The sequence below is a fragment of the Mchenga conophoros genome, linkage group LG15, assembly GCF_057382185.1.
Source record: "Mchenga conophoros isolate Kocher_MC1m ecotype Shallow Benthic linkage group LG15, M_conophoros_male_GT1.1, whole genome shotgun sequence".
In the NCBI taxonomy this organism is placed as follows: domain Eukaryota; kingdom Metazoa; phylum Chordata; class Actinopteri; order Cichliformes; family Cichlidae; genus Mchenga; species Mchenga conophoros.
The window spans coordinates 16,593,397-16,619,844 of record NC_140540.1 but is presented as its reverse complement, the minus strand read 5'-3'; the positions used below and the strand labels follow the sequence as shown (position 1 = coordinate 16,619,844).

General features: G+C 38.6%; 1 protein-coding gene across 1 annotated transcript in view; it reads right to left on the bottom strand.

Annotated features, from left to right (window-relative positions):
- The window catches only part of lama2 (laminin, alpha 2), a 233,020-nt gene that overhangs the window by 101,474 nt on the left and 105,098 nt on the right, over nucleotides 1–26,448 (bottom strand). The window contains exons 15-21 of the mRNA XM_085248215.1: nucleotides 23,774–23,878; nucleotides 20,598–20,809; nucleotides 20,052–20,163; nucleotides 17,734–17,847; nucleotides 14,864–14,991; nucleotides 9,977–10,063; nucleotides 3,277–3,488 (exon numbers count right to left, since the gene is read on the bottom strand). Of these exons, the coding sequence (XP_085104341.1) occupies nucleotides 3,277–3,488; nucleotides 9,977–10,063; nucleotides 14,864–14,991; nucleotides 17,734–17,847; nucleotides 20,052–20,163; nucleotides 20,598–20,809; nucleotides 23,774–23,878 (970 nt within the window). The remainder of the gene's footprint in view (nucleotides 1–3,276; nucleotides 3,489–9,976; nucleotides 10,064–14,863; nucleotides 14,992–17,733; nucleotides 17,848–20,051; nucleotides 20,164–20,597; nucleotides 20,810–23,773; nucleotides 23,879–26,448) is intronic.

Below are 26,448 nucleotides of genomic sequence, written 5' to 3'. Positions count from 1 at the left end.
ATGGTCAGAGGAGTTCTCTTGAAATTTATTCCTCAGACAAATTGATTTGTGGCCAAGTTTGCTTGCAAAATCAAACCATTTTCAATTCTCCAACAGAATTAAAGCGAAACACTATTAAAGGGGGGAGACACAAAAAGGCTGCGGCGAAAATGGCTGAAGATGAGAACTCTGACATCAAAAGAAAAAGTAAAGGATTTTTACAGTCTAATAGTGCGCAAATGGACTCGGCCTGAACTCTCCTGCTCCACTCAATAAAATTCATTAAGACTGGGAGCAGCAGGGAGAGGGAAGCAGTCACAGAGAGAGCGAGAGAGAGGTAGACTGGCAGAAGAAGAGGGAGCAAGAGAGAGAGCTGTTGTGTTTTAATAATTCTTGGTGGTCTTTTGTCATTCATGCAGGATCAATAACAACTCTCCATCTCCCAGACACAAGCAGCCGATCAGCACTGTGGAAGAGCAATAGATCAGGCTGATTAATCAATAACCATTTAGCTGGGTGGAGAGGGGAAACAACTACAGAACAATGAACTATCAAATACACATTAATACCCTATGTCAGCCTGTCTGCCTGCTTTTGTGCTGGGCTGACAGTTTTATCTGTCTGTTTATCAGTCCGCCTGTCTATCGCTCACTGTGAAGTGTCTTTCTGCTGATCTGTCTCCCCTACCCCACCCTCCCCACACCCACCCACACCACTGTCTTCTTTTTTTTCTTTTTTTTAAAAAAAAGAAAAAAGGTTTTAATGAAGATTTTCACAAACAAGTGCCATCTGTATTCGCTGTCATCTCTTTCTTTCTCTTCCACTCTCACCACCTCATTTTTACAGGTATAGTGTTTATTTTAAATCTTAAACACAGCTGGGAGTCAGTGGGCTGCTCCAACATCACACCTCCCACTAGCACAGCTGCTCGTTGATGCACACACACATACACATACAGGCGCGCTCCAGATGGCGTACAATCCACTGAATGTTTCAGAGAAAGGCTTAAAAGTATCATTTAGCTAAAACTGAGTTTCATAAAGAAATTGTGTTCTACAGTGAGACACCCTGCTGAGACCCACAAGCTGCACTGCTGACTTTCTCTATAATGAAGGAAAACCAAATTATATTTTCCATCTTTAAGGCCCTGAGTGTTATTTTTTATTGCAGGTTCTTTAAAATCATTATGATAATAAACTCTTTACTGACAGATGGGTCCTGTCAATATGTCACTTTTACCAGGGGTCACGCTGGGGATGCGACGCAGTGGCGTGCAGTGTCTCTTTCTGACACTAGGAGTCACCAAAGTGATCAATTTTGAAATTTTAAAAATGAGGGCTGCAAATTTATCATGTTTATACAAACTATGATTTAGATAAGATTTTGACCTGCCTCTCGAGAGAATGAAAGGATGAGAACCTTGTATGGTAAAAATTGAGATTTTTTTGAAACATACAATGAAGTGCCACCTTAGTGGATAGCCATCGTAAACGAGGACCAATGTAACTTTTAGACAAACAACAGCTGCTGTGACAACAAAACATTAGTTCAGTCTAAAAAAGCAAAAAACAAAAAAATCTTTTCAAAGTTTCAATGTCTGCTCTGTTTTTTATTTGTCTGCACTGTAGCAACTACAAACTATCAAAGCTCATAAAACCTCTGTGGGGTTTGTTTTCCAGCGCGTACTCCAGAGCAGGTAATCTCCAGCACCTTCGAGATATATGAGCGACGCAAGAGTGAGATGAATTCAGATTTCAGTGAGGTCCCATTGTGAAATAAACAGATCTGTATGTGATTTAGAACAACATGCAAACAAATTTAGAACTGAGAATATTAAATTTGTGCTGTTTACACCAAAACAGATGAATCAGATTTTTACTTGATGTCTGGATATATACACCAAGTCAGGGGTCCCTGTGGCTCTGGTAGTGGTCTATGGTCCAAATGTCCACGGACAGGATAATGAAATTCTAAAATTTCCCCTGCAAGTGAACACCAATGTGTGTGAATAGTGCTTGCAGTGTAAATGCACTCAGACCCGATGCACGTGTGGGTTTTATTTTTCCTCTAGACCAGAGCTTCACAAATGGTGTGCTGGGGTTTACCGGTATGTCTGAAGTTAAGTCTAAGTATGCTATGTTTATACTCTTTATGCACAGAAGGAAATAAAAAACATCTTAAGGCCTTCTGTCAAAGACAACTAGGTCAATTCATGCAGTTGCTGGATGGTGGGAATTATGAGACTGTATCAGGAACAACCAGGTAACCAAATATCATGTTAGATGCCACAAGAAGAAGTGCCTTCGTCTGACTGTGTAATCAAAAAAACAACTGATAAAATGTCACCGTGCAGACATTTTTGTGTGCCTTGGCCACAAAAAGTTTGAAAACTACTGAAATACTACAGCGATATAAACTAACATACCTTCATGGTAAAAAGGAAGAACATTATCCTTCAGTTCTAAGGTTTTAGATATCAAATCAGATCTGATCCTTAGCAGCTATTAATATTATTTATTTAACAAAGGCTAAGATAAAATGCAGAAGAACTGCCTGATTCCATGGGACTTAAGAGGGTAAGTAGCAGCTGAGTACAGCTAGTCAAATGCATTTGATTAATTGATCATCAGCAAGTGTGACCACTGATATAAAAGCAGAGGTTTTGGCAGCTTGTTGGTGTGGAGCATTCAAGTGTGTGTTAACACAATGCCAAGGAGAAAAGAAATTATTTTAAAGAAGCAACTGTTGCTGCCCATAAATCTGAGAAGGGTTATGAAGCCATTTTCAAACCATTTGAAAGCTATCATTCGAAAGCGAGAAAGATTATTTACAAATGAAAAGATTCACAATAGTCTTCCTTGGAGTGGATGTACCAGCAAAATTAGCTCTAGATCAGAGAGTGAATGTTTGGTGCACAAATGATTAAAATCAAATGAGTAATTTCATTCATGAAACTGTCTGTATTTTATGTCCAAATTTAGAACTGCATCACAAAATAAGTACAAACAAATTATGAAGCTTTGGCCGTGTTAGAAAATTTAAAAATATCTTAACACCGAATACTACAACTAGTATACACCACCACCACCACAACTACTACTATTAATAATAATGATACTAATAACAAAATAAACATATCTATAATACTGATGTGAGTCCATCTGTACAACTGCTAAAGCCTGTCTGAAATTGGGCCATGCAACAAGCAAGAGACAAAGCTCAACAGAAGCTTTCATTTTTCCCATGACTGTATATCAGTTGTTTGATTTCTGTTTAAATTTTTGTCGTCTTACTTACGTTGGCAATCTTTTGCTATGATGGCGTCTCCATAATAACCTGCAGCGCAGCTGTCACAAGATTTGCCACCATAACCCTGGCGACACCGCAGACACCGGCCTGTATTTGGATCGCAGCTCCCAGGTATGGAAAGGTCCAGGTTGCCATTGCAATCACAAAGTCTGCAGGATCCCCCTGGTACAGTGGGCTGACCATAGTATCCATTGGAACATCTGAGAATCAGTGGAGATACCAAGAGATGGATAAATCAGTTTCACATCATCTTTAACCGATCAGCTTCCTGGGGGAGACGTAATAATAAGAGAATAAGGTGAAATATTTTGTACAATGCAGATAGAAGACATGCCAGTGAACCCACAAATATTTTTCTGCATCAAGGTTTTTGCAGATTTTTACTTGTAATCTGTCAAGTTTCTGACTCCTAGAGGTAGCATTAAAAAGCACCACTGAGGATGACTGGGCTGAAACTGACTGTAAAAACTGTCACATTTTCTACATACCAACTCTTATACCAGCAGCAGAAGTTGTCTAACTATAAAATTTGACATACAGGAGCTTTTAAAATGCCTCAACCCTGATTAACATCCAAGCTTTACCCTTTCGAGCTGCACCAACAAGATGCCATCCTGTTATTCTCCCTCTCTCTGTTACTGAAGGAGCAGGTATTGCACTAATATCTTTAAAATACAGTTTTGCTCTGCTTTTATATCCCAAATAACACTTGAAAATATGGTTTTCCCCCTCAGCTTTCAAGTTTGAAAGAAAATACACAGTGGGTCACCTTGTCTTCTATCTTTCTTTCGCATCTAACAACTACTGCGTATGAGTCAGCAGGTAAAAGCAGGTAAATATAAGTATTGTTTACTTCAGCTTCTAGCACCAGTATTATAAAACACTTTGAATACACAATTACTCATTAAAGCGCCAAACTATCACAGAAGCCAAAATCCAGTCTCTATCTACACAAGAACTAAAAATCATCAGCAAATGTCCACAGGAACTATGAGCACTGTTATATAATTTGTTTGACCAGTTAAACTGCTTAGATACCAGTCCAGCTGAATTATTCATATACGTACACTCCCATTACATAAATATAAACACCCAAAGAGCTACAGGGCAAACCCACAGAAATGAAAGGGCATAGAAATTAAAGTTTATAAAAGTAAACCCTTGAAGACATTTTTTTTTTAAATGGAGATTTAATGGCTTTAGGCAGTGAACTTCAGGATGTTTACTGCAGGCTGCCCAGCTATTACTCAAATAAAAGCATTGCTGTCTGAACTACATTTATAAACTGGAAACAAAAAGTCAGACTACGAAAAAAAACCCTGCAATGTTCATTTCAAATTTATTTGTAACGTTAAAAACCAAAATCATAAAAAACATATAACCTATTTTAACCTATTTTTTTCGTCCACCAGCCATAGTAAGGTTTATGCCACAGCTGTCCTAAATTAACAATAAATCATTTTTTATGCTTCTGCATTGGTGAATCCACCAGGGTGCGCTCTTTAAGGTCTTTAATCAAAATGATATATTAAATCCTAATTATTATTATCCGTGAATTTTCAAATTTGATATTTTACAAAAAAAAAAAAAGTGGGGAAAGAATTAAAGCACTTTATTTTTTGATTAAGATGCTAAATTATAGTTTTTAACTTGCATTGTGGAAACATTATTCTTGATTTATTTTTCAAATTTGTGCTCAAATTTTGGTATAAAAACATCAGTTCAGTTCAGCAAATGTTTAGTTTGTGTTGTTTTGTTTTTATGACAGGTGGTCTTAAAAACCAAGTGATGTTTTTGTGATGGATTCTTTATTTTTTTTAAGCATCATTCATGGATACAAACATTCCAAAGGGTCGTTAGGACTCTTGATCAAGAACAAGTAAATGTGTTAACTGTCAAACCAGTTCAGGATTTCAATATTTTGCTTTTTCAATAACTTCATTCGATTAATAAAAAGGAAGATGGCCAAGGCCTGGGAAATATATTAACCTGAGAAAGCGGCGCTGTCACACGAGCCGCTGAAACCAAATAAGGCTGGCCAAAGCTGAGCTCAGGCTCTACAGGCTGAAAAGGGAATTGAGATGAAAGAGGAGAGGAAGAGGGACAGAGAAAAGTGAAAGGGAGGAGGGAGAGCGATCAGATGAGAGAAGAGAGGGAGATGGAGAGAGGGGAAAGGTCTTCACATTGAAAAGAGAATTGAATTTAGAGAGGGGGTGTGGGTGGGGGTGGAGGGTAGGAAAGGACAGAGTGAGGGAAAGAGTCAAGAGCAGCCAGCCATTATTACCACTGACCCTCCTTGGTACTCAATAGAACTGGTTTATTAGCTTTCCTTCCCACTCCGAGTGTGTGTGTATGTGCACATGTATGTTTCTGAAGCATGTCTGCACATCTTCCCAGTTTTACTGGCAGCATTTTTATTTCTTGAGTTGAGATGAGCTGTTTGTATTTAGTCTTATATGCGAGATGAATTCCGATGTTAGGGCTTCTATTCTAGTCATGCATACGTGTAGTTACTTGGGCCTCAAGAGGAAGTGAAGGTATTTATAGTGGCTAGTCTAGCGTGATTGAAGTTGATATTTTTGGAGGGGTTAAACACCTGGTCAAAATCATCAGAGTGTGGAGGAAATGTATGGCATAACTTGTAAAGAGAGATAGAGAAGGGCAGATGGGCTTGGATCGTAACAGTCGCGTTGTATTCTCAGAGTGATGAATGGAGAGTCGACAACAGGGGAATAAATGCTCAGTTTCTTCTTAATATAATCATTAATTATGTTCGTCTCCACTGTCAATAAAACTGTTAAAGGCTTTTTTTAATCATTCCAACACAGGCTAAAACAGAACGACACTAAAACAATGCTCAAATTCACACCATCAACCAGTTTAGACTAATTTCCTCATAAAAGAACAAGCTTAAATCCTCAATCCTGAATTAACAATTAGCTATGTGAAAAACTATAGTGCTTTAACAGCACCTGGAAATCATTTTTGGAATCAGCTTTTTACTATAACGTTCAATGAAGTACAAAGTAAGCCATAAAACATTGTCAGAGTACTTTTCGTAGTTCACAAAAAGCTTCTGATTAAACGCATTTCTTTGTGGTGTCATCCCCGGGTTGAAGAGGGCTGTTTCAAGTTTGATGATAATTGCGATGGTGCTGCTGCTGCTAACAGGCCACTGTCAATCAAATCCAATATACAGTAATTGTCTGAACTTTGCACTGAAAAGTTTCATTAAAACCAAAGCACCAATTAATCTGCTGCTATCTAGTAATGCTGAACTAATGCTCTGCCAACACTCATTTTAATACTACTAGCAACAATCCCATGTGAACTGACTATTCCACTCATTTACTCATTTAGTCACCTGCAGTCATGTGAGGAGTAGCTGAGACAAACTCCATAAACCGGCATAGAGACAAGGTATTTAAATACGTCAATTAAAATGCGTCAATTAAGTAACAGATACTTAATTCCTGGAGTCTTCATTTCTATTTTTGAATGTTACTTTGGAGCCTCCAGCAGCCTCCGTGTTACAGTTTCTACTTTTACTCACACGTACAGCGAAGCTTGACATATGATTACATTTGCACATCTCTTAACATTAACATCAATAAGTAGTATTACGACAACATTAACAATAACCCTCACTTTAATCCCTCTGCATTCTAGATGAGAGGGTGATCGATTAAAGTACATTATATCCATCATATCAGCTAGTTGGCAGCAAGCACCTAACATGACAAATGAAAGACCTTATCTGCAAGACCATTAACATACTGGCACACCCTAAATAGCACCCCGTGACTCAAAGTGTTTTAACCTACATTTGTTAAGCAGCTGCAATAAAGAGCTTTCAGCTATATTCTAAATGACTGTTTATGGACAGGAAATTGAAAAGCAGAATCACTTAGCAGTGAGTGGATAGTCTATTAGCATGGGCGGAATAGACCAGCTTATTTTGTTAAAGCCCATAATACAGACAAATTGGCGCATTACAATTAATTACCACAAACAACAACAAAAGCACTGTAGATAATGAAGTGTAATGGCAGGTAGTGCATAGCAGGTATCAATTAGACTAATAGAACAAGAAACACCAACTGCTGATTACCTACTTAATGCTGTCATTAGTAATAAAATATTTCCCATTACATCAGCTCCTGTGCGTTATGAGACTGTGCAGTGTGAGATCAAAACAACACATGCATGTGGATAGGAGAATGTATACACAGATGCCTTCTGTATATTCAGCTGCAGATCCATAAATTTACCGGCACACAGGCACAAAAGATAAACATGTACAGGCACACACAGACTCCCCAAAATTAAACACCATCTTCTAAATTCATTAAAAGCAGCAACAAGGAATGTTTACTATATTATGAGCTTTTTCCTACTTTAGGATTAGTTAAAAACACAGACTGCACCATGTGGTCACTCATTAATACACGGACACAGAAGTAGATTGGAAAGGTGGAGGAGTCAAATTGTATTGGTTGGGCCACGTTCCAGCACGAGGCCATATTGCACAGTGGCTGGAAAGCAATGTGGTGCAGATGCTACTCTATGACAGACAGAGCTGGCAATGAGTCAGTTTACTTTCCAGTGGCAAATGAGGTTTATAAAAAGACTCAAAGGCAGACAGAGAGATTCTGATGTGGAATGCATGGCATGCATACTATTCAGGACAGCGAACTGAGGCGCCGCATCCTCCAGCAGCAACAAATAGAAAAGCTCGGGTAACTGCAACTGCAGAATTTGTCATCATATTAGCCCAAATGTTTGAGACTGAGACTGTTTATAAATAACAGTGTAAATATGCCAATATTAAGTTGTTTTATTAATCTGTTACTCTCATTAAGAAAAACATATGAACATATCCTTGCATATCTGTAAAAGCTGTAAAAGCTGAAAATGTAAACACTAATCTATGCGGCATTAGAGACAGTGGTCAGTTGACTTCAATGGCAAACACCAGAAACTCAGTGGTTTACATCATGGTTGATACGTTCCCCTCAAACGAGCAGCCAAGATTCGACCTTTAAATTTGTTAACTGAATATTTGCTACTGTTACCAAGATGTGCACACTCTCATGGCACTCATGGCTTTTGTTTCCAAGGATGGGCCCAACCTTCCAGTGCCATTAGGGCTAGCTGGTTAAGCAGGGGCATTGTTACACACGGTCTGTCCTTCTGTCTATACCAACCTCTTGGGTCTGATGAATGTCGGGTGCCTGAACCTGGTGTTCAGTTCCTCCTACAGCACCAATTTTACTTCTAAAAAGTGACCCATTTGCCTGCTTCCCTTCCAAAACTGCCTCCAAGCCAGTGAACTGGCCTATTACCCATTTAAAGTTCGAGAATAAGAGGTTAAGAATGTTTCAGGCCCAAGACTGAATCATTTGCTTTACAAGATAGAACTATGAGATTTGAAGAGCAGTTCAGTAGTACAGTAGTTAGCACTGATGCCTCACAGCAAGAAGGTCCTATGTTTGAATCAAGCTGCCTACTGTGGACCTTCAGTGTGGTGTTTGCATATTCTCCTAATGCTTGCATGGGTTCTCCCTGGGCACCCATCTCTGGCTTCCTCCCACAGACTAAACACATGCATGAGTAAGGGTAATTGGCAATTCTAAATTTGCCATAGGTTATCTAATAAAAGAAGATGAATGAATGTGTTTGAGAAGTGCACTAGTTTGATTATAGAACATGATTACTACGAACACATTTTGAGCTTTAGACACCAATTTTTAAGAATGTAAGAAATCAGCACATGCCCAGGGCAAACACTTTTTATGATTAATGATGTTCTTTTGCTATGTGACGACAGTGCAAACAACTGAGTTTATTAAAGATTTATAAATTTATACAACAGAAAACAGCTTCTGGGTTGCCAGGCTGTGGTGTAAAAAAGAAGAAGAAAAAATACTTCCAAAAACTTGTCACTAAAGAAGCTCATAAAAGCTTACAAAAACAAAACATGAATCAGATCAGCACATCAAACATCCGGTAGGCCCCTTCCATCTAGCAAAAAGCAAGAACAAGGCTTTGTCTGAAGTTTATTAAATGCTTTTTCACATATATTTATATGAAAAACAAACATAATGAAGAGTACTCTTACAGCACATTAGAACTTTAGAATTTTAACTATGAGCAGTTTTATTTTAATACAAACCAAATGTACTGTATTTGAGTCAGCCTGGGTGGTGAAACGTCTATATTTACTCGGTGCATGTCATAACATGACAGTATAGCCTGAAGTTTCAACAAGCCTCACATCCAGAGAGAAATATTTTTCTCATTAGTTTTGCACTGGTGAGCCCATAGCTAATGGAACAAGAATGTCACTCAGCTAATAAAATAGATGGACAATGAGACAGAGTACTCAAGAAACAGTTAATGAGCAGTAGTTTCTCCATTTTCATTAAAAAACAAAATTAACAACTGACTATAAGTCTGGTTTACTTTCTAGTACTTAGAGTTGGATACATCTAATAGTGCCACTATTTGGTCATGAAACATACTTTGCTGGTTTGAATGCATTACACTAATAGATGTGTGTTTCTGACAGTGTCATTTAATTAAATAATAATGAACTTAGCTGGGCTAAGGTGAAAATTAGGCACATAGTTCAGGCAGAGTTGTGTCAGACCTTTCACCGTTTCTAAGCGCTTTGACTGTGTGTTACCTGTCGCATCGTGGTCCTGTGTAGCCAGGCCGACACTGATCACACAGCAGCTCTCCGTCTTGACTCAAGTGGCAGGTTGGACTGAAGCTACCATGGTTCCCAAGATGAAGTTGTTGCGATTGTTGTTGAAGTTTTTGATGAGTTTGGTAGCGTTGTCCCAGTGTGGCAAAAGGCAGGAAGAAGAAGAGAAGACAGAGGCGAGTTAAGGCCATTGTTTGCCTCCTCATATACACATTCACACCTGCTTCTCTGCTTTCTCTTCCCAGTCCCATTCGCACTTTGAATGACACATTCACTCACATACACATTTTAGTTTCCTCTCCGTTTTGCACACACACATGCACCAATCCTGACTACAAAAACCCTCTTCCACCCTACAAAGTGTAGCCTAACGAACCAAGGGAGAGGGGGAGAGAGAGAGATAGAAAGAGACAGCGACAAAGTAAAATGATAGTCTCTTTCCCTCTTTCTCTCACCCTCCCACTTCCAAAAACTATAGATAGTTCTGCTGGCTCGGGTTCCAGGCACCAGACTGACTCACTAGCTGACTGACTGGCTCATTAATTGTGTGCTGGCTCACTGAGTTACAAATAACATTTCATTGGCCAGAGTATGCGGACAACAAACACTGAAAAACACTTTCTGTATAAAATGTAAATAATTCATAGCTGTATGAGAAGAGTTGTATAAAGTTGTAAACAGCCAAATTGCAGCTGTGCTCATTTTAATGCTTTATTGCTAAGTGTTTACTGATGTCACAGAGCAAGGAACCTGAGGAAGAAGCTATTTCGCGTCACACGAGTTGCCCCCTGGTGGTCATTAAAGTAATGCAGTTTTAAAGCGCCTTTAAGGATTGTGCTTTTATGTTTCTTATCCGATTTTGCCGTGTGGATCATTAGGTGAAGGAGGCTGCTGCAGTTTAGAAGTGGTATTGCAAGGGCCAGGATGGGAAGGATGTCACTGGTCTGCAAATATATCTAGTAGGGCTGAACGATATATCGCATTTGCGATAATATCGCGACATGATCAAGTGCAATTTTCTAACCGCAAAGGCTGCGATTATACTCTGGACATGTCCAAATTCACGGGCTGCATCCTCCTGAGGCCGCATTTGTAGACCGATTACGTCACAGCGACGCGCTGTCCAAATTACTACCATATCCCAGAATTCATAGCGCGGCCCAGCCAAACTCCAGTTTCCAACAATGGCGGCCGCTATTAAGTTTTAAAATTACTCATACTAATCTTTCTGGGTCACAAAATAAACTTTTAAAATATTTTCAGGCGAGAAAGTAGTTGTGTAAACATCGAATATCTGCTCGGTTTATCAAGATATCCCATATTTGCAAAAGTGCTTCGACGTTTTCAGAGGCGTCTGCTACCCACCAGCTCGACAGCTAGCCGGGAGCTCGAGGGTTACTGATGCGGCCGAGAACGGCACAACTCCCGGCACATCATTTTCAGATCACCGCGGAGTTTCGCTGCTCGGGTTAAACGTAATATATAAGTCACTTAGACAACCTAAAAATGTTATTGTTGGGCTTTTTTCAGTGTTTTGTTTGTTCGTGAGTAAATCGGTTTGGCTGAGATTAAAGTTATTAGATTAGATAAAATAAAACTTTATTAATCCCCCGGGTGGGTTCCTCCTTGGTTTTCACACAGCTGACTAAACGTCAAACAGAAAACTTATTAAACAGAAGTATGAGACAGTCGAGAATTTACGCCAGTGTCTGGTTATATTTTAGATAGCAAGAAGCAGACGGCCGAGTTTATTAAACTCCACCGAGACAGCGGTGACGCTAATCAGAACTAGCCTTCTGATTAGCTAATCAGAAGGCTAGACCGTCCAATTTCACGCCTTTAAACTTTAAAGGCGTGTTTGTGTGTGTGTTTATACAATTGCTATTATGTTTGCACTTTATGTGTAATGTTACTGACTGCAGAGATCAGTAAGATGTGTGTATTTTTTATTTATTAGTTTTATTTATTTAATATTATTTTTTAATTGAATGACTGTCTAGTAGTTCACAGATGTCGAAAAACTGAGTGTGGTAAAGCCACTGATTTTTTTTTATGTATATTTCTGCAATCTGCACATTGTACTGACTTTCATTTTAATGTTTACACCAGGGTTCCTTGTCAGCACTTTATGCTCAGATGTTTGTAAGCTAAAAATAAACTATTGTGTATGTTCAAATATACAGTTGTGATTGAAGAAGTTAAATAAAAATGTCAGTCATCAATTCATGCATCACCTCATGTCATCATAACAGAGGTCTGTCTTCCAGGAAAGAACAGTTTAAAATTAATGTAATATAGTATTGGCCATACTATATGATGTATTGCTTGTCTTTGTTTAATAATACAGAAGACAAAGACCTTAAAAAAATAATCGCATATCGCATCGCAATCGCAATATTGGGGCAAAAAAATCGCAATTAGATTATTTTCCATAATCGTTCAGCCCTAATATCTAGCAAGGTAGTATCTGCAAAATTAACAAAATCATAAAAAACACATTTTACTAAAATAAATAATCTTTAAAGCTGATAAACTGATTAATACCAAGATTAAAATACAAATAATAATAAAAATAATAGGAAAAAAAGCAGGCCGTGTTATACTTTTTGGAAAAATTTGGCACAATTTTAGGTCGTAATGGCGGTGAAAAATGCTTAGTTAAACAGACATATACAGTTTTATCTGCAGATTTTTAAGGCCTGCGTGGATACATAATTGACTATTAACTTCCATTCAACTATAGTGATTTTTTAAAAAAGGGGGAAAAAAAGACAAAAACGTGTCCTTGGCAGTTAGAGAATTAATCCCAGGCATAAATTAAAAAGAACAGCAATCAAAAACAAAGCAGTTTTTTTTAATTGATTTGATTAAAAACCCCAGTCTTCTCCCCTGTTGACACTAATCACTTCATCAGATGTTCATAAGAGCTCAGACATTACAGATAAGTGGAACAATCTAACTAGCTATTTTGGTAAAGATAAGGGACTGGATGGCTATTTTGAGGGGGGTGAAAGGCATGGCTTCTCAAAGCTATTATTATTGCCAGGGTGGTGTGGAGGCCTGAGGTATGAGAGAGTTGTGTCTTACTTTAGCGCTTAGGGTTTTGAATATGTCATGTCATGACTGCATGAGAATTCTCAGCTGCTGCTGCTGCCTGTGTTGTTTGTCCATGCAAGTCCCATAGAGCATCACACCCTGGTCATTTAGAAAATCTGCGGCTCAATAATATAATAATATAAAAATAAAATGTCTATATATATAACCTGCTCTGTCTGAAGTTGATCATTTCTTACATTTACTAAAAAATTAACTGCATAATTTATTTTACAATTTTTGCCTTTATAAGATTGGACTTTGCATGAGCGTCTCTCTACACCAATTCCAGTGATACTATTATTCATATATTGCTCTGAGGAAGACCCATTTTGCATTTGCAACTTAACCATGGACCTCAAATTCAGCTTCAGTATCATACTAACCCTCCTTTTATCTCAAGAACCTTCACAGGAGATGACGGCTGGCTCTGTGACTCAGAAACCAAAGAGGAGTTCTCAGTCAAAAAGTCTGAAGTGCACAAGTCTAAAGGTGGCACATCAAATCAGAAGCACGAGTAGGAGCACGTTCATTATTTTTTGACAGGGTTGTGCCCTGTGAATTTGTCCTCCATGATCAGGCTTTCAACAAGCAGTCTACCGACACATCCGGAGGGAGGGCACTCCGCTCAAATAGACCAAACTATGGCAAAAGTGTGCTAGAGTACAGCATGTTTTTTTTGGCCACACCAACACACCTTCACTCACTGCTAGCAGCATTTCCCTTATTCGCCTATATAAAATTCAAGTTGAAATGTTGGCTTTTTGACACGCTAGAAGAGCGGACATTGCGTGCACTGCAGAGAGTGCCAGGATACAAAATTGGACTTCCAGGGAGAAACGTAATAATAACACTTGCTCTGAAGTGCACCAAAAATGTATGAGGAGGACACCTTGAAGGAAAGATTATCCAAATTTACACCGGCTGGTAGTTTTGATTTTAATGACTCCACTTTGTGAAAACATCTTTGCAAAAAAAAAAAAAAAACCCAAAAACTCAAAACAACATAAAATACTATTAAATGATGTCATTTATGTACTATGTGCATGTTTCATGAATAAACCAAATCAGACGTGTGTAAATAAATTCTTATAAACGATGATTTTTCTAAACTTTATCAACACGTGTGGTCCCGGAGGGAGTTTAATTTAATAACCGCATGTAACCAAGCAATGTGCCTACCCCTAGACAACATATCAATGTGTATGTTTTTTTAATAGCTGTGGTTTAAAGGTCTTCATGTCTGGTAGTATTTTTGCATCTCTTTGGAAAACTGTTGTGTGGTGTAATCTGAGCATCTGTCATTCAAGTCTGTGATGTAGCCACAGCATGAGTAGCTTTCCATATGAGAGGAATATAATGCTAAAGGGTTTTCAATCCCTTAATGACTTGTGGGAGGTTTGCATTTTCTACTGTGTTAAGGCTCCTAGTAGAAATTATGTTGATTCTAACAGCGACAATGACATTTCCACCCACAGGGATAATGTTTCTCCACTTATATTTATGAGTCTACCTGTGGTGATGATATTTCCATTAATGTCATTACAATTATATTCCCGCCGAGAGTGATGAAGTCTCTAGTTGTGGCGATAACCTCTAAAGACCACACACACACACAAAAAAAAAAAACATGGTGAGAGTGTCAGGAGGAGACGGGAGATTATTAAGAGAAATAGGGACCGCAGAGTCAGGTGGGTCAACAGTGATAGATTGAGGCATTTGATTAAATTGTGCTGCCCTGGCTGCATTAACCCCAGGGTCTTCAGAACCTACTTGTTGCTGGGAATATTGAGCGGGCAGGCACAGGGTTGACAGTCCGCAGGTGACCCACGGGTGGCGTTGCCATAGTAACCTGGCAGGCAGGTGTCACAGTAGGGGCCAGCGGTGTTGTGGGAGCAGTCCTGGGGGAGAAAAATAGGTTAAAGTTCATTTGAGTCAGGAGAGCAAGTCAATTTCTCTGAGGATGCAATTTCAAAGAAGAGTTTAAGCAGTTTGTGCAATGATAAAAATACCTCAACAACATTGTGCTATTGTTCTGTTGAGTCATTTAGGAAGGAAAAAACTCCAAATAAGACCTATTTTGTATTTTCAAGTAACAAGGAATTGTCTTGGAAACAAAAAACCTCTCAAGTATTTGTTTTAGTTTTTTTTTTTAGCTGCGTACATGTTATACACATCTGCAGACGAACTTTGCATAATTTCCAACAGTCAAAAATGCTAAAGACAGACAGGAAGAACAACGAACTGAACCTGTACCATACTGAGTCAAGCCATACATGTGCAGTTAATAGTAAAAGGGGATGATTTAAGTTGAGACTTGGAAGAAAAAGAAACTAGAAAGAAAGACGTTAGAACAGATCTGCTTTTTTTTTTTCATAATATTTTTTTTGTTTCTAAAAGTTAAAGGTTAGAAAGATAAAAACTAAACAGTTCACACCTTTGGAGCTTTTTGCCATTGTGGGGGTGGTTTGCATACAAAACTACACCAGAAAATCCTGGCAACACAAGCAACACCAGCAGAACCAGATTTTTGTAAAAAGGTGACCTCTGACCTTGACACACCTATGATATCAGTTTGAAAAGCCTAGGTGACGTTGCTCTCAGTTTATTGTGCTCACAAGATTTTCTGTAAAGTTGATCTCTGACCTTTACCTTGAGGTCAAGTTCACCGAGATTCAAATTCATCTGAAGATTTTAGTAGATGCAACTGTGATATGAATTTCAAAATCCTACGTCACCTGGTTCTCCAGTTATCACATTCACAACCTTGTCACGTGCCAAGCAGGGTGACAACAATATGAGGTCTAGGTAAATGAGGCAAGTAAGATGAAAACAACTGCAGACACACACATATAGCCGGGTAAATGATGACTAATTGGAAACAGGGATGAAGAACGCCACAGATGAGACTAATCAGGGCAGAGCATACAATCACAAGGAAAACTAACAAAGACAGGAAATAAAATCAACAACATAAACAGACAAAGAATTCCAAAATAAAACAGGAAATGGTTTAACAGAAACCCAACATCATAACAGTCAACCCAACAATATTTTACCTGCAAAATTGTGAAGGCTGCAAACAACATAGTTAAGGCCAGATTTAGTGGCAGTACAAAAAACTCTCTGAAATTAAAAATCGACAGTCCTCGACACCCTACGGTTTCTAATGGGAGGCTTCACCTTCATATATCAAAACACAGCGATGCTTCTTCTGTTGCATCTTTTTAATCTGAATTAAGAAGTTGCTTCCAGAGAGAAACTCAATATTAAAACCTGCACTTATGCTGTAAAACCTTCTACTTCCATTAGTGCTCTTTTGTAATTGTGGCATCACGACTTATTTAATAAGACTAAATTCTTCAACACTGAGAACGTAAAATAGAAAATCTGAAGATTTCAGTTTAAGAGTTTTTAAACCGTAAAATTATGCTGTATCTATAATAGACAGCTCTTTTATTGGCCAAAATCTTTGTTGTTTTCATATGTCCAGCTGAAGCGCCAGTGGTACTTTTGAGCTAGTCTGTGCATTTATATGTCACCTTATTCCAAATCATTTTTTTCTCAGCTCAAACATCCCAAATGGTGAATCACAATGTGACACATACACAGTGTGTTAACCTGTATAACCATGGCATCATTCAGTCATTCAACCCGAGCTGGAAATCAAATTCCTCAGAAAAGAGGTGTGTTTGTGTGCAGATCTGTCTGCCACTCACTGTGTATGAATATGTATACAGAGGTTATTTATGTGCTGTGAGTGAGTTCACGTCAAATTGTCTTCCTCTGTGTGTGTGTGTGTGTGTGTGTGTGTGTGTGTGTGTGTGTGTGTGTGTCAGAGAAAAAGAAAGCGCCTCCCTGCCTGTCTGTCTGTCTTTTTCTGTGTGTTGGCCTCCCCCTGACACATCCCAGCATCCTCCTCATCTATAATGAAACATAACATGGCAATACAAAACTCATAGATCGCTGTGTATGTGTGTGTTGTGTGTGTATTCTGGTGTGTGTATGTGCGATGGTAACTGACAGCTTAACCCTAAGGCAATGTGCAGACTGGGGTGGGTGCATGTGAGCAGATGCACATAAGAAGGCCAATCTGGAATGTTTATTCATTTCACACTGCAATTCCTGCCTTCACCACTAGATGGCAAATCCGGGGAGACTTCAACTAATAAGAAAAAAACTCTTTTGTATACATAAAAGTTCATTTATGTATTCCATATTAAGTTATGCATTTAGCTTCCGAGTGTCTTTCATTTCAAAACTCTCACACTCAGCTAACTCAACCAATTTTGGAAGATTTTCTGCAATTCCTCAATTAATTGGACACATTTTAAACAAAAACACTGAAAAGATATGAATACATGTAATCCACGGCTTCCAAATAAACAATTCAACTCCCTTAATTACTGATTAAAAAAAGAATGCGGTTAATGAAAGAAATGAGACTTTTCAAAACAAACAAATAAAGAAAATTGAACTCATTACTCATTACTCTTTATTACATTTTAATGATGATAAATAGGGTTAGATCTTTGAGTATTAATTTACACATAAAACAAACACATAAAAGCAATAGTAATAAATAATAAATACAAATGAAAAAGAAACAGGTGACATAATTCACCCACTACTAAGCTACTTACCAAGCAATGCCCCGTGACTTCATGGCATTGTGTTGTGTGTCCATGGCAGTGACAAGGTTCACACACCCCGTTATACAGATTCCCGTTTACCCTCCGAAAACCAAGCGCACACGCCTGAAACACACAAGATCACAAAGTTAGAAAATACAGAAAGCCAGACGGAGTGTCTTTCTTCAAGCTGCTGTAGCGTAGAGTAATTACATAGTGATCCTCTAATTAGCACCTCAAGTGTGTGTGTGTTTCTGAGTGCAACACTTGGAATATTTTTCGTGTGCGCTTGTGTGTGACTTTCAAAAGCATGATGCTGTCAGCTAAAACAACAGCGCATCAGCTGCATTCTGAGACTAAACGGTAATTTCGTGTTATTGTTTACAGTTTTCTTTGAATAAAGCAATTCAAATCTCCATGAGACAAATTTAGGAATCACAATACAATTTGAATAAAATTATGTTCTGAGATATGTTTGGATGTTTTAGACTAGTTAAACAGTCCCCAGATAATATAAGCTGATCCACAACATTTCCAACCATCTGTCTGAGGAGCCTGGAAAGAAATGGAGAGGACTTCTTTAGGTTTCGTGGAGATGTTTCACCTCTCATCCAAGAGGATTCCTGAGTTCTAAAGAAAGTTCCAGGTATTTAAACCAAGTCTTCACGGGACTTAAAAAAGTCACTTTCTTTCTGAGCTCATTCCAGCTACCATGATCTGGATAACTAAAAGCTACACAGACAAACATCTTTTCACTTTGAGTAAAAATCCCATCTGGAATATGTGCTTGGACATAAGGTGTTATCATGAATAAGGACACTTCTTTTTGATGTATTTATGAAAAACGAATGCACTAAAATTCCACCTGAAGTGCAGTCAAGTATTACCAAGCATAACATACAGTATATCAATGAATCAGTACACTAAATGCCTGTAACACAAAACTGTGCACAAACATTTACAGAAAGAGACTGTTGTTTGTATGTATGGGTGTCTAAGCCTTCAGTTGATGACCATTTAAGGAAATGCATCCTGAGTTAACGTCAATATAGCAGGATACAAATTGAAGGCTCTACTTGTGGCTCACAGGGATTACTTGTACATGTATTAGCATTAGCCACATTTAAAAGTACACATGTGATGTTCTAACATAGAAATACACACCAACATCATTAAGTGACTGCGTACGTTTCAGTGTGGGCTTACAATCTTTTGAATAGGTACTCTTTTTTTTTTCAAGAATCCTTTCTTGCACTGGAAATTTTTCTAATCAATGTTTCTTTGTGTTTGAATGATTTTTTTTGTTTATTTGTGCTTGTTTGCAGTGCAGTGGTTAGACCTGCCATCTTACAGCTACAGCCTCCACAGCCTTTCTGTGTGGAGTTTCCATGTACTCCCAGTGGATGCATGGGTTCACTCCACAGCGCTACAGTCCAAAGATATGCAGTTACGCCACACAAAACTGAACCACATCTTTTCATCAATGCCTTTTCAGTGCAACAAATGTTGCTCCGCTGAGGCGATGCTCACACGTCTTATTCGGTTCTGCATGAACTCAAGACTATAAAATATTTTCCCCACAACTAGAAAAAAAAAAACTAAACTGTCATTCATAAGTTAAAATGATCTAAAAAAGTTAGGTCTTAGCAATTCAAACGTCTGAGAAAACAACGTATTGTTATTATTGAAATTTGAAAGTTGAAATTTCAAAATAATAACCCCAAATTTTGACTTATGGCTAGCAAAAAAGTGTTTGTCAAAGAATGTGTGTTTTCGCAAGAGACAAGCTTCCAGGTTTTCAGCAACGCTCTCCAGAGAAATTAAAGGTAACCACAACTTTCTTCATGTTCTGCTGAAAGCTTCAGACTTCCACCTAATGTCCAGACGGCTCTGTATCCAGTAACTGGGGTTGATTCTTGTAGACTTGTAAGTCTACCTATCCACCTTTTGCACATTGGATTGGATGTTATTTTGTCATACAAATGGAATAATTAGCTATGTGTAATATACCTAATTCTATTCAGGATACATTTTGCAACAATACCATCTGAAGCAGAGATCTTTACTAATCTCTTGGCCCAATTGGATATTGAATTTAGTTAAATAGTTTTGGTTCTGTTCTTGTCATATTTGTTTTTAATCCCTTCTATAAGTTTTATTGTCTGGTAGCATCTTGTTTGTTCTATGTGCTTGTGTCTATATTGACTGTAGGTATAAATGTTAGTATGAACGGTTGTCTCTATGCATTAGTGCTACAGTATGTAACCAACCAGCCTTATGTGCCCATTGGATAAGCCGTTAACACAAATGGATGAATGGTGTGTATTTACCTCACAAGAAGTTCCACCATATCCATAAGGGCAAGAACACACTTCTACAGCTGATGCTCTCCTCTCTCCTATAGCAGCGGGATTTGCTACCTCCATAGAAAATGAGTGGAGTCTGCACACGGAGGGCACAGAAATACAAATATCAAGCAAAATCATACAGCATACTGGGAGTCTGTCCGCCTTCACAGTTAAACATACAGCTTGTGCGTAAACAGGGCAGTTTTGCTGATAAGTCTTTTAGAGGTTTTATGAGCCGAGTTCATTCTCTCAGGCAGATTTTACTCTCAGACGGCAATAAGCTTCACCTATAAAACCACCATCTTTATGTTTAGGTTGCACAAGGTTAAAGCCGTGATATTCACAGGCTATAAGAAGGAGATGCCTCAGAGTCTTGATTCTGAGCGAAAATTTTGTTTCCTACAGCTAAATGAGACTAAAAACTTCTGATTTTACAAGCTTAATTTTAATATAATGATTTATTTTACAGTGTATGATCAATACGTCATGATGGCACACTTCGAAATGTGTACATGTTTCCGTACCCACCTGTAAACAGCGCTGCGTTCTGTGCTGTAAGAGGCCCGCACCATCACACTCGTCACTTTTGCCAGCACAGACAAGAAATCTCTCCGACTAACTGGCTGTGCCGTCTCTGAAACCCGGAAGTTCTCTGGCAGGAGAACTATGTGACTGGTGCTGGATGAGGATGGGTAGACAGGCTCGCCAAACCTTTTGTAATTAATCTTCATCCCTCCTCCCTGGTAGAGCAAAAGAATTACAATTTGAACTTTTAATTTCATAAATGTAAAACATCGGCATTCCCTCTGTTGCTTTTATGACAGCACTGACATGTGCATTTATAACTTATCTAAAAAAAATGAGTGAGAGTGAAAGATGTGTCATTAGGTAATGAGCTCCAGTGTATATTGACATACTGAATGGACTAAATGCAAAGTAAATTGAGCCCAGGCCTGGTATCTGACTATCTCTTGTTGAGAACGGATCAATGGCATGTAGTGGCTAACACAGAGTGACAACTACTTATGGAGGGAGAGAGTGAGAGAGAGGGAGAGCTTACTATGCCAATAAACCATTAAATAAAAACTAATTGAATTGGGGGAGGTGGGGGAGTCATAAAGACGGTGAAACCAGCAGCACAGCCAAGAGATGCACAAAATCAGAGGATGACAGAGACAAAGAGGGAAAATGAAAGAGTCACCTCACTTTTATTTACCAGTAAGAAAATGAATTCAGTTAAAAAAATCCCTTAAAAAGACAAACATCATTATGTTGGTTCAATTCTTAATACTTTTTAATACAAACATTTCACTTCTTACTTTAAAAATTAGATCACAAAGGGAAAGTTTTATAAGGTTTTTCCTGAAACAAAATGAGAGGCGGCTCAAGACTGCGTTTCTGTGTTTACAGCATTCTTTTCTTTCTTTATTTACACACTTTAACTGTGCTAAAGTGGACTGATTGAGTGGGCATGGATCGAGAGGAAGGCACGGAAAGCAACAAAGCCACAGAGCCATACAAAGACAGAGAGATTATTATCTATTCAGATGCTGACTTCTTGCGAACAACACACAAGTTTCTTCTTGCACTTCACAAAAACAAGCAACAAAAAATATTACAACTCGATGCAGATATGCAGCGTAAACAGCAGGGCAGAAAAAGAGGGAACAAAACGAGACAAAGGCTGAAAGAGACAGTGAAGAGGGAGAGAGCTGGCTGACAGTGTGTAGGTGGTTCATTATTGTCATCATTTGGAGAGGCTTTTTGTTGACAACAAGACCGACACTTGTCCTCCTCTCCTTCTCCTCCCATCTCCTCCCAGTCTGTCGATCTCACTGACACATCTTTAAATAACACAAGCTCATTGGTCTGTGACTATCCGTCTCACAATTTTCCTTCTTCCTCATTCTTACTTTTGTTTATTTCCACGTTCCGTTCTTCACTGTTTGTTTCTTCTTTTCCTTTTTTCCTTTTCACTTCCTTTTGTGTTGTTTCACACCCACCATTCTTCCTTTCAATCTTCCACTACTTTTTCCTTTTTTTGTCAATTTCTTTCTTTCCCATCTTTTATTTCACTTTTCAGCCTGCCCTGCCTTTATTTGATTCAAAGTCTCTTTTACTTTTCATTCCCTCCTTTTATGGCTTTCTTTCCGTGCCCTTTCATCCATTCGATCCATTCTTTCTCACCTACCGTACACAGTACGCCGCTTTCTCTTTGCAGTCAGTATGTGAGACTTAGGTGCTTTCACATTTACTGCAGTTTATTTTAGATCGTTTCTGAAAACCTTTCCAACTATTCTAATTAGAATTCCCACTTCTTCGAACACTAGCAAAGTAACTGGATCCTTTCTACAGCTCCAGCACAGAGGACACACATACACACCAACCTGTGCATTGTTTTGTGTGTACTCCATGCTCTCACACATACACAGACACAATGTTGTTTAGTGATATGAGAGATATAAACAGTTAACTAATAGTGTGGCTGCTTTGCTTATTGCTGCCATACATCATATTGCAACCTGCTCATTATACAGACATACAGGGAGAGAAGGGGCGAGAGAGTATATCTGCATTTTTTATTGCTAAGTTCAGCAGTTCTCCTCAGGCTGCAGCTGCTTGCGTGCGCGCGTGTGTGACTGTCTGTCTTTTCTTAACTGTTTGCAACTTCATTTAGTCCTCATGGTCGCAGAAAACAGCGGAAAAACAAGTACACAAAAACAGAAAAAGTCACACTTGAGTTACTCTGACACCAAAAATAATGTATTTGCTGAGTGCTGGGAGCAGTCCTTGTCAACCCCTTTAACTGAAATAGTCAGTTCAGTTGGATCTCATTCCTGGGCTCTACCGCATGGCTGTTCCTGAGGAGTCTCCCAAATGCACCAAGACAGTTTAATATAGGAATCAAAAAGTAAAACAAAAAAACGACACAATTTAAACCCATGCATATAGATTGCATGGATATGTTGTTTCAGGCTAGAGTCACATAGGCATCAAGAACACTTGGGGACTCCCGGAAACCACAGATCACTAGGAAAAAACGTGTATTCCCTTACTGGTCGCTGAGTGGCTGCTAGAGGTCCTTTATTTATTCTAAATAAAAAGTTCCACTTCTTCAAACATTGGCAGAAATTTCTGGCTGTTGTTGGGAAACCAATTGATAAAGCTCCAGTCATGCAGTTCCCCTAGCAACCACAGGCATTTGCAATCTCCAACCAGTTGGCAAGTGGTTGCTGGAGGTTGATGGCTGTTGCTATGTGAAATCAGTCTCAGCCCTTACTGTGGCTGTGGATTGAAAACCGCAACTTGAAATATTAAACTAAATAATGTATTAGAGTTCAAAGTCTTCAAAAGGTGCTGGTTGTAGCAGTAAGGCACAGCTTTCACTTTAAGTGTGAATGTTCTCAGTTTCCAGTCTGACTGTTAATAAGCAGCTTTCAAGTGATTGCAGACAAGTCTGTGTCCTCCATGCAATCTGATAACAACCACCAATAATGACCAAGATTTATTCTGCAGTTTCACTGGGTGACAACCAGCAAACACTCGCCAACTGCTTAGGTAGTACACATTTTTCCCTATCAGGTGGTGGTAGCCGACCAGTCTCAAGTCCTGGTTGACTTAATATCTCTCCATTACCGTGTAGCATGTTGACAGTAGTTTAAGTTCGCAGCTACAAGTAATTAGTGAATTGTTTAAAAACTTACCTCTATGATTAAGTCAGGCTCTGATGTGACTCTGATGCTCACTTGTTCTTGCTGCTCTACAGTATAAGACACGGTGAAAATGACATTCCCACCGTAGGCTGAAAGCTGCAGAATGACAAAGGCAGACAAAACAAGTTAGAAAGTCAAGTTTGTAATAAAAACAACACCTTTTGACCTTTTGATTTCCCATGCTTCGTAGCTCATTAGACTTAGCTCACTATTAGATTGATTTAAAGGTCCATGTTTCTGCTTTATTTGACGCTAATAGAGCGCACGGATTAAAAAGCAAAACGTGACCAAAAAACCATCAGAGTAGTGAGAGAAAAAGTGACAAAGAAAAAATTCTGATGTAGAGGCAGGTTAACTTAAAAATGTTGAAAATGTTGACAAAGTACATTAGTAGGAAGGAAAAAAGCCTAATACACTGTTTTAAACTAATCATAGTCTCACAGAAAGAGGTTTTTAGAAAATGCAAAAAATGTTATCTAGTCAGAGAGATTTTGAAAAGTTGTAAATAAGTACAAGTCATAGACAAACCCACAATAACACAGAAAAACCACCACAACTTCTTCATCTAATAATGACTTTTTCCCCCTAAAATAGTTTTAAAATGCTGAAAACATGAAGAAAGCAGGTACATGCTACAATCTTTGTTGTCTCGAGTTGTTTTGGTGCAGCGTTTCTGTCGAGTCCACAGAATGAGCTTTAGCTGGAGAAGTGCTGCATCGGCATGATCCTGAAATTTATTATTCTGCTTCAACCTGAACAGTAATGGGTGGGAGAGCGAGATAATAATGCCACCATAAAAACAGAGAGAGGGGGACATTGAGGATGAGGGGGAGAGAGACGAAGAAATAGAGCTGGAGACAGAAAGACAGAGCGAGTGAGGTAGTGAAGGAGGAAGAGTTAGGCTTAATGCCTCTATAAACCTCTTCCATTCTACATCATTACACTCACTTTTTAAACCACGAGGCGGAATCACCGTTTTCACAACTGACTGAAAAACCACACACACACACACATACACAGATATATCCACACCAGTGTGCCTGGAGGTGTACTTGGTGGATATTTTATTCTATAACACTTATCCTCTATCTACCTCCATTTGCTGATTTGGACTCCAGAGGACAGTAAAATCATAGTTTAAACCCACACAGCCCACACACATCAGACACTTGTGCTGCCCGACCTCCTCCTCCATTAGCTAATCAGCCCTCTAGCATGACCACTGCATACACGCTTAGTTTCTCATGCAAAAAGAAAAAAGTCTGAATTTCATTCCAGTGCAACAAAAAGGACGATAAGCTACGCATCCACTTCCAATGTACTCGCTAGACTACAGGTGTAATAAATGGTATGATCAGACAAGTAGACGGGAAAAAGTAACTTTTGGTGATCTCGTCACTTTTTTGAACTCGTTGTTGACACTACAGCTACCAGCACTTAAAAGATAAAGCAGAGACACAGATCCTGCTAAAAAGCACAACACAGACTTCATACTTTGACCAATTAACAAAACTACATATATTACTGTGAAAATTTCATAGCATGCTTTTAATTATTTATTTTACTTAAACCCGCATTATTTTATTTCCATGTTCATTTTGGTCACGTTGAGAAAGCACGAGATAATATAAATACAACATTTGAAAATTAGCATTAGCATTAGAAATAGTTTTTTTTCTGGTAAATATAGGAAAAAATACAATCCTAGACCCTATCCTTAATGGAAATATCTGGGAATTTAGAGACCCCCACTGTGTTAAACAAGTAGTCAATAGGTTTGTCTCATCATTCACTGATGCTAGACAGTGTATAGGTTTTAACCTTTTGAGGCATCAGCAGTTACTACATGATCACAAGCCTAACTCTAACCCTAGGCTATCAGAACATGTAGTTTTTGGTTTTATTAAATTGTTCTCCCAAGTCTTTGCAAGCAGGGAAAAAAGAAAATAATCATTGTAACAGGGTTAGGGTTGGGGCTTTTCATGAGAAACAGCTGCCTGCTGCAGATGGAAATAGACTGATTAGTGGTGAGACTTAGTCAAACAGCAAGATTTAGACCTTCACACAACATGCAGATGGACGAGGTTTTGAATTTTGTTTTAATCTTGATTCCTGTTACTCTTTTATTGACCCGCTGTTTTCTACTTTCCTCTTTTTTCTCATCTTTCTTTGTCTGTGTGTGTTTGTGTTCCTAATGGTTCTTTTTTTTTTCGTAATTGATTTTTCTTGAGCATCCTCTGTTAATTTATTTCCTCTCTTGGTTCTATTCCTGCCCTTGTGATTATCTGCTTGACCCTTACTGTTGCGTGTGCTTAGCTTTGGTTTGAGCTGGAGATGCTAAGATTCCAACTAAGGTTTTAGGTGGGAGTGGCCAGAGTGGACAGGAGTAGATGTGAGTATAGCTCGTGTTGAGTGGTTTGGAGACAAAGATAGAAAGGCAAGCCTGAGATGGTTTGGACATGCACAGAGGAGTGATAGTGGATACAGGATGTTGAATATGGAGCTACCAGTGAAGAGGAAAAGTATATAAAATAGGGTGATGGAGGCAGATAATCCACAGTGGCGACCAAAAAAAGAAGAAGCTAAATTTAGCTTTAGTTTGTTTACAACACTTTTTTTTTTAAATTGTGAGTTTAGCTTATACACCTTTTAGTTTTTGTGAAATC